Consider the following 9,248-nt stretch of genomic DNA (forward strand, 5'->3'; position numbering starts at 1 on the left):
TCAGTGAACAACGGCTCTGTGTAGTTAATGCTGCTCAATGTGAAAGCACGCAGGTGATGGAGATTTACCGCTGATTACAGAACCGGCTTTCTGACAAGATGCGCATTAAATATCGCATGCGATTTATCGTGCAGCCCTAGTATTGTATTTCCGGCCTTTTAGAGCGTGAATGTACCTAACTATATGAAATGCATATGATTTTTTTTGTAGCAACACGGGGCTCGACATTAATGTTTGTCCAGGACAGTTATGTCAAAGGAAGTTGTTTGATCTGGTAACAATCAGCTTCATGCTAATTGTCAGCTGTCATTGTTTATTTGATCATAACCTCTGATACTTTTTGTCCAGTTGTTCACCCTGTGGCATCATTACCAAACACTTTGAGACTTTTACTGATTGTCTGAATTGTGAAGAATTACTAAATGAATGAATTTATGTTCATTATGCCTCCTGTTTTGGTAGTAATGTCAACACACTTTTTTTTTTTTTTAACAAGTGATTTAATTGTTCTTAAACATTCAAGTACCTGTCAAATCTTAATGTCAAACCCTACATTAACAGGTCTTCAGTTACCAAACACAATCCTTTATTTATCAGTGCATGACATCTGTTGTCTTAAATTGATTTTGTGGTGTGCATGTTTCTGTGAACGTTTCTATACCTGCTTATCCGATCACTTTTAAGAGTGTGGAAAATGAAAACATACATTTTGCATCACAAACTGAACTATGATAGGAAAACAGCCAGCTGAATGGTGCAAAATGATCAGTACACCCACTGCATTTCTGTATTTATGCAAAACACTCGTCATCAAGCTGTTAATCCTAAAATGCTTATTCCCAGATTTTCTGTACCATTGTTCCATATTATATTTTCAATTCTAAAGGTAATCCAATATTTATATTTCAATCTGAACATCTGTCAGCCACATATGTACCTACTAACTGTGCTGTAGATAGTCACATCTATGTTATAGAAATATTGAATCTGTCAATACTAATTTAAAGTGCCTTTTTTTACATTCACATTAAATCTGTTGCTATAGTTTTGCTGTGATATGTCCGTTGAAATTGTATCTCCACTGCCTTTTGTTGTTTGTGAGGTTTTATACACAAATTTCACTACCAAAATTTTGTGACTGTAAAATTAACTGAAACCATTTATATGCAACATTAAACCGTTTTATTCACGCTTTGTACTAACTTCTGGCATACCTATCAGTAAATCATTTTCTGTATAATGGATTTTTTTATTGATGTTTTATTTAAACGAACTATGCTTGCAATAAGGTATTTGATGTGTTTAAAGAATTACATCTTGAGGAGAGAAAAAAAGGAACGAAATAAATGTAATAAACTAAATATTGTGTATATTTCCATGCGTAGAAGTAGTTACAAGTATTCAATTGTTTTTTTTTAAGCATTTAACTTTTATTTTATTCTCTCCACAATAGCCATTTTGTCCAAGTTAAATTATTTACATGTTTGTTGTTATTATATAAAATCGTTTTTTATCATTAAATACGTACAGTATACTTCACATCCGACTCTTATTTTGAAATACTGTGCAGTAGCGCCATTTTGGATCAGAGCAGCAGCCCCATCAACAAACTGAGTTGGCAGGTTGCAACTAGCTTTTGCGACGGAAGTTTTGTTGACATCTGTCATTCATTCATGAAATAAAGTCCTTCTCGCTCTGACATTAGGCTATAGTTGAACTGTAGTGGAAATGAGTTCAGCTACAACCCCACCGGATTCGGACCCGACCGGGCGGCGGCGAGTTCACAGTATGCTGAAGCTCTACTACGGCCTGAATGAGGAAGGAACAGCTGCAGAACAAGCCGAGTCTCTGGATCCGTGTGATATCAACGGACCGCATTTCGACCCGGAGGTTTATTTAAATAAGGTAGTGTGATGAATAATGACAAATAGTAAGTGTTTATTATATAGGGGTGTACACATCTGTTAGCAGTGTGGCAATGAGTATGCTGTCACTGTGATGTAATTCTGCATTTTATGCCACATATAAATAATCCCTCAGAAATACCAGTGTGTGACTGTGTATTTTTATGCTAGAATGCTAAAATGTACTGTGGTTTGTCTTTGAAATGTCTCGTTTGTGTTTCAGTTGAGGAAGGATTGTTCTCTGTGTGAGCTGATGGATCATGAGAGCTGCATGGTGAAACAGATCAGATCTCTGGACAGTGACATGCAAACCCTGGTTTATGAAAACTACAATAAATTCATCTCAGCCACAGGTTAGTGAATAGATGAAAGTTGTTCAGATTTTACTATTGAAGGCACCATGAACTCATAAATGACTATTGTTATTTTTGTGGAATATTGCAGATAAATGATTTATCTGTGCACATCATTATTTTAAATTCATGTGCCCTTGTAATCTTAACTTCACCTCCATCTTACAATGACATCTCTTCTCTAATGAAGTGTGCACCAGCACGAGGGCAGGACGATTCATAGTTTTCAGTCAAGTGACTGGCGGGGAGACCCCCATTGAATTTCACCACAGGCCTGTCAACTTGCAATCCAGCAGTATTTCAATCACTAAAAACAGCGGGACATTCTTAAACGCTTAACGTGCAAAATGCTTAATGTGTCCTAATAAACTAAGATGGCGATATTAAAAGATCAAATTCAGTATACACCTACAAGCAAGCAGATGAGCCCAGAATATGAATGCATTGTGCTAAATCATTAATCGTTTTCTTTATAATGGTTTTCACTCGCATGAGATTGCAGCAGTTAGCAAACACACAACGATTCAACAATCAAATCAATTCCCAATGGGCAAAATCAGGTCCCGCCTTACATTTTTTTCTTGTTCGAGAAGCCATCTCAATCTGATATACTTAACACAAGGAAAGAAAATATCACCGAAATTAATTTCATGTTGACTTTTGTTTTGTTTAGACATTGATCACAGCTTTACATCATGCTGGTTTCATAACCCTTCCCTGATTATATTCAAAGTTTATTTGTCTCTGCACAGACACAATCAGAAAAATGAAGAATGATTTCAAGAAGATGGAGGATGAAATGGACTGTTTGTCTGCGAACATGGCTGCCATAACAGAGTTTAGTGCCCGCATTAGTGGGACGTTGCAGGACCAGCATGCACAGATCACTAAGCTATCAGGTATGAATATTAATGTGATATAAATGGATCACAGTAATAATAAATTACTAATTCATCTTACAGGCTTGTTTTGGTAGTTTAACAACCATTATGACTTCAAACCACATTTGGTCTTTTCATATACGTCTGATTTAAAGTTTAAATTGATTTCTGCCTCTACATAAGCCATGAATCTTTCATCTTCTGTGTAGGTGTTCACACTCTCCTCCGTAAGCTCCAGTTCCTGTTTGAGCTGCCAGCAAGACTCAATAAGTGTCTGGAGCTGCAGGCCTATGCCCAGGCAGTGAGTGCCCACCGGAGGGCACGCTGTGTACTGCAGCAGTATAGTCATATGCCATCTTTCAGGGGCATCCAAGATGACTGCCATGTCATTATGGAGCAGCTCGCTCAACAGCTGCGGCAGAAATTCAGGTCTGTGCTTTCTCGGATGTCATGGCATATTTCTATTAGTTTAAAAAAGCATCTAAACATTTGATTTTATATTTGGTTTAACTGCTAATTAAATCATTGATATGAGTCCATAAATTCAAAATGCCCCCCATAAAATCTAATCTCACGTTCTTTATTCATTAATATTTGCTTGCAGGGATGGAGGTTCAAGTGCTAAAGACCTCTCTGAATGTGTTGAGCTTCTTCTGCAGTTAGACGAGCCAGCAGAGGAGCTCTGTGACAAATTCCTCAGCCACGCCCAGTCTAGGTTGGAGGCGGATCTCCAGGGACTGGAGGCGGAGCTTAAAGACTCTGCGTTTACTGATACCGGCGGAGGCTCGGTCCAAAAAACAAGTCCTGGATCAAATCCCATATCTCCTTCTAGTTCCTCTGTGATCAATCCGTTCCTCTCTCCTACTGCCGGAACGGACATCCTTGAGTTCATAGATCGAGGGTGTAATGAGTTTGTCAGCAGTCTCTGTTTAGTCATTGCCTCCTATCAAGAATTGTTCATCAACCGTCCACAGGAAGGCGAATTAGCTTCAAAGAACATCCCAGAGATGGCTAATGGCAAGCTACATGTGTTTGTGGACACCCTGGCTGCTAGATACTTCTCTCTAGTGGAGCGGAGGATACAGGAGGAGAAGGGAGTGGGTGATAACTCTCTGTTAGTGAGAGCCCTGGATCGCTTCCATCGCAGATTACAGGCCATAACCAAACTACTTCCGGGGTCGGCAGTGCCTAGCCACGGAACTGAGATTGTGGTGCGGGCGGCAAGAGAGAGAATCAAACAGTACCTGTCTGCCTTACAAACCTTCTACCATGACAGCCTTACTGATGTAAGACAGGCTTTGGCTGCACCTCGTCTAGCAGTGGGAGGGGCTAGTGCATCAGGAGGCGGGGTTACAAGTAAAGATGCCACACCTAGTCTGCCAGAACTGCTGACGTCCTTATCAAACTTTATTCTGAATCAGTTAAAGTCTGTATTAGCGTCAGTGCATCTCTTCACAGCAAAGGACATCACATTCTCCAACAAGCCTTATTTCAAGGTACAGAATAAAGTGTATATATGTAAGTTTTATATAAGTACCAAGTATAGGACCTTTTAGTATAGGACCTTTTATTTACAGTAACTCTGGTATTCCTCACTTAGGGGTCACACTTGTGATCCTCAGCATTAAAACAGACCAAAGACAATAATTGTAAAAAAAATCTATTCATGAAATGAATGTACTATATTTTGTTTCAATAATATCTTTTTTAATGTTTAGTATTTTTGTATTAAGGGGGATTTCATGATACTAGAAAATTTTCATCTATAAATTATGCACCATTTATTTGATTGTAATTTAATTTAAAACAATTTCAAAATTAGAAGAAAATTTTCAATTAATACAGTGTTTAAGTTAAAAATGAAGCAAAGGCATTTAAAAATCCAATGCATGGAAGGCAAGTTGGTGCCATCTGGTGGGAGAAATAAACAAAATAAGCTGTGTATTATGGTATATAGTCACTTGATGCTTGTATAGCCCTTTATATACATATAAAACATTTATAGAGAGAGAGAGAGCGTGGTGTATTACCTAGAGTATTTTCAGACTTAACTACCATTACGTTTTATATTTGGACATATATTTAGACATTATCAAAGACTACTTTATTGTGGCTGATTTGTAGATCGTACCACCAAAAATTGCTCTGTATTTTCATATTTTCTGTATTGTCCTATTCATTTACTATGGTGATGTTACCTTTTTTTTGGTACCATTTTTCTAATAATGTCCATGTTTTGTTTTTTTTGGTGTTCACAAACGTCACCAAGTTTTATACCATTGTAATGAAATGGGGGGGGGGGGAATTAAAATTCAAAACAGAACATTTTTCAGTCTAAAGTGACCGAATATGTTCCCATGTTTTGTCATTTCTAATACCTGTCTCGTATTTTTCTCTCAGGGTGAGTTTTGTAGTCAAGGTGTGCGTGAGGGCCTGGTGGTGAGCTTTATTAAGTTCATTTGCCAATCGTCTCGTCAGTACTGTGAGAGTGCGGGTGACAGAGGAGGATCCACCCCTCCTGCTCTGCTTCTGTTGCTCTCTCGTCTCTGTCTGGACTATGAGACCTCCACCATCTCCTACATCCTCACGCTCACAGATGAACAGTTTCTTGTACAGGTATTCCATATCCATTATATTTGTTAAAAACAAACTCTAAATACATTATTCATACTGACCTTTCCTCTCTAAACAGCACCACACTCCAGTCACTCCAGTTACAGCACTTTGTGCAGAGGCCAGAGAAGCTGCTCAGAAATTACTAAACCACTATGTGAAGGTAACTAAGAGAAAAGATTCAGCTATTCAGAGTCTTGTATTTTGGGATAGGATTGCTGTTGGACAGCATTTTTTTTTTTTTGATGTAGGTTCAGGGATTAATCATCAGTCAGATGTTGAGGAAGAGCGTGGAAACAAGAGACTGGGTGAACACCATTGAACCTAGAAATGTCCGGGCTGTAATGAAGAGGGTGGTAGAAGATACCACCTCTATTGATGTACAGGTGATGCACCGAACATTTGTTCATATTTCATATACAAAAAAGATTCAAGATATGTAACAGACCATTTGAATCCATGCAAAAAAAGATACATATAAATTCTTAGCCATTTGTATAAGGCAGTTGTAATGTTTTGTGCCTCCATATGTATTAACTAGGTGGGACTACTTTATGAGGAAGGAGTAAGGAAAGCCCACAGCAGTGACTCCAGCAAACGCACCTTCTCTGTGTACAGCAGCTCAAGGCAGCAGATCCGCTATGCACCAAGCTACACTCCCAGGTGCACAATCACTTCACAAATTTTACTGACTTTAAATGAGAATTTCTTATGAGGTGCATTGGAAAATGTGACCTGCGCCAACCATTTTCCCCAAATTTGTAATGAGAATAACAAAAGACAAGTTTTAGGGCCTCCCTGCATTTTTCAGGCTAAATATAATATATAAAATATAGTTTTACTGTTGAAAACATATAATTAATAATGAATATACTTATATGAATATATTATTATTATTAATACATATTTTTTACAGTTTATTGTTGCAATAATAATATAATTCTTTATTGATTTAATAATACAAAATAATATTTTGATTATTATTTGTTATTATCATTATTATTACTATTATATAGTCATGTTTTCCTTTTTGTTTTCTTTAGCTGATCACATTCCTGAGTTCTGTAAAGGTATAATGGAATATACATAGTCACACAGAGGATACTGTTTATAATTGTTTATATGTTTTTGTTCCAGTGCTCCAATGGACACAAACTTGCTCAGTAACATTCACAAGCTATTTTCTGAGAGGATTGATATCTTTAGCCCAGTGGAGTTCAACAAGGTAGAAAACAAAACGCTGTTAGCTAACTGTTGTTACTGTCATTTAACTAACTGACCGATGCAGATTTTAATATTTACGTTCTTTCAGACTGTATGACCAGTTTTCTATCTTATCCTAGGTGTCTGTGCTAACTGGCATCATTAAGATAAGTCTGAAGACATTCCTTGAATGTGTACGTATCCGTACGTTTGGCAGATATGGACTGCAGCAAATCCAGGTGGACTGCCACTATTTGCAGATGTACCTGTGGCGGTTTGTGTCTGATGAGAACCTAGTGCACTTCCTTTTGGATGAGATTGTGGGTAGTGCTGCCCATCGTTGCCTGGACCCATCTCCAATGGAGCAAAGTGTCATTGAGGTCATCTGTGAGAGGGGTTAGCGTGGGTGTTTTTTCCTTAAACCGGCAAACAAGTTGGCAAATAACTGAAACTGAACTCAACTGGTGGGCATTACTAATACTTATATTTGCAGTTATATTTCATATAACTGATGGAGTATTAATTTCAGTGAAGTAAAATTAATATAAAGCCAGTGACCTCAGATTGAACCCTGTTATAGCTGGATTGAGATCACAAAACGTTTTTTTTTTTTACCTTCATTTGATTAAAGGCTAGGAATAGGATTGTGTGGACGTTGGGTGCTAAAAGCTGAAATATTGTTGTCTCGTGTCAAAGTCCTAAAATGAACACAACATACTATGAACGTAAACGATAACTCTAATCACTGTATATTTAAGGTAAGATGATCCGTCTATAAAAACAAATCAGCATGTTTGATAATTGTCTTTTATGGTTGATTTCTGTATTCATTGACTGTGAAGGTTGTTCAATCTGCATAACTGGATAGTATATATTTAATAAACGTAATGTACAAAAAAAAAATTGCGTCCAAGTTTCTTGGGAGGAAAAAACGCAACCTTACCTCTGTAGTTATTGAATGCACTGTAATATGAAGCCAGAACAGACGCTCTTGTCATTGGTCAGGAAAACGGGTGGTTTTCGGCCGCTCGTCTCTGATTCTGATTGGTTCACTGGTTCGCTCTCCCCACTCTTGTGATAGCAGCGGTACGCGCTGATTGGTCAGATGCAGCAAAGGCAGAACAGCCTGTTCTGAGCGCGGGCGTCACCTCCTCTCAGGCATTAACAGTGATGATGAGCGGTTTCCATACAATATAACAGTAGGTTTGTGGGATACAGAGGTAAGAGAAAAATACCCTCTATGTATACATTAATAGGTTACTAAAGGGATATTTGGTTGATTAAGTCTGAAAATAATCATGACGTTACAAACGCGTATACTACACAGCTGTATTTAACAAACGCACTGTAATTTAAATGATACACTATTCTTGTATACTATAGATATTTTGTCAGCCATGCTAAGTGCTCATCTTTGTCCCAAACAGGCAAAATGAAGCCTAACAAGCACAAAGCAACACATTCAGCTGAAAAGGAATTTGGAGGTGCTCTTGGTGAGCTAATATTTGTTGCATGTATGCATATGTTTGTGTATGTGTACTGATATGTGGCTACTGTGCCAAATTGGAGTTCATTTGTCCACCTCACCTGTCCAGGTGCCACCTGCATCCCTGTGTTCCTGCCTCTGACGGTTCTGTACCTGCTGAGTGTGTGTCGGTCTCCAGCAGCCAGTGTCCTGCAGTGGCCTCCTCCTTTACCCCCCGCAGCACAGTTATGGGACCCTTTGGCCGCGGTTCTGGTTGTAGGTTGGATCACCCTGCAGAGTTTTCTCTATCTACTGCCCATAGGGAAGGTGAGATAGTGTATCATTTGTTTCTTTGAAAGACAAATTAGGTTATTTTCTTAAGAGAGTATGTCAGAAATTAAACTAATCATTTGTTAACAGGTTTCTGAAGGATTGGTCCTCAGAGATGGATCCAAACTGAAATATCCTATTAATGGTAATATATGCTCACTGCCTGTTTGTAATGTTGTACAAATAATGCTAATAATAAATTTTTAATGCCTTTGTGTGTTTGACACAAACAGGATAGTTTTTGTTCACACAAATTAAATGCGATAGTCTTTGACCTCTTGCCCTTGGTTTTACCACCTATTACATACAAAGTAGAGTTCAAATTCCATTTGTCAGTACACTCTAGTTTCCCCTTATACCTGGACTGTGCATAGCAGTTTCATAATTCAAGACTGTGCAGTCTTACAAAAAAATTTAAAGATTAATTTAACAAAAGCAAAAAATTATATATATGTGTGTGTGTATATATATATATATATATATATATATATATATTATA

General features: G+C 37.8%; 2 protein-coding genes across 4 annotated transcripts in view; both read left to right on the forward strand.

Moving 5' to 3' along the window:
* The first annotated feature begins 1,565 nt into the window (after nt 1-1,565).
* On the forward strand, nt 1,566-7,832 carry LOC107701157 (vacuolar protein sorting-associated protein 51 homolog). The gene is made up of 12 exons (XM_016503120.1): nt 1,566-1,622; nt 1,706-1,905; nt 2,128-2,257; nt 3,010-3,156; nt 3,348-3,567; nt 3,743-4,634; nt 5,539-5,754; nt 5,831-5,914; nt 6,003-6,137; nt 6,293-6,414; nt 6,889-6,976; nt 7,095-7,832. Exons 2-12 carry the CDS (start codon nt 1,729-1,731, stop codon nt 7,353-7,355), a joined length of 2,472 nt encoding a protein of 823 aa, XP_016358606.1. The 5' UTR covers nt 1,566-1,622; nt 1,706-1,728; the 3' UTR covers nt 7,356-7,832.
* Nucleotides 7,833-8,078: 246 nt separating this feature from the next.
* The window catches only part of LOC107701161 (delta(14)-sterol reductase-like), a 5,157-nt gene continuing 3,987 nt past the window's right edge, over nt 8,079-9,248 (forward strand). Inside the window, exons 1-4 of one of the 3 annotated variants that reach the window (XM_016503127.1) lie at nt 8,079-8,153; nt 8,382-8,447; nt 8,550-8,746; nt 8,840-8,894. In XM_016503127.1, coding sequence (XP_016358613.1) covers nt 8,387-8,447; nt 8,550-8,746; nt 8,840-8,894 — 313 coding nt within the window. In that variant the 5' untranslated portion in view covers nt 8,079-8,153; nt 8,382-8,386. Of the gene's footprint in view, nt 8,175-8,375; nt 8,448-8,549; nt 8,747-8,839; nt 8,895-9,248 lie in introns of all 3 variants that reach the window. The other 2 variants (XM_016503124.1, XM_016503126.1) reach the window with 2 other exon arrangements.

Source organism: Sinocyclocheilus anshuiensis, unplaced genomic scaffold (genome assembly GCF_001515605.1).
Source record: "Sinocyclocheilus anshuiensis isolate Anshui unplaced genomic scaffold, SAMN03320099.WGS_v1.1 scaffold907, whole genome shotgun sequence".
NCBI classification, from domain to species: Eukaryota; Metazoa; Chordata; class Actinopteri; order Cypriniformes; family Cyprinidae; genus Sinocyclocheilus; species Sinocyclocheilus anshuiensis.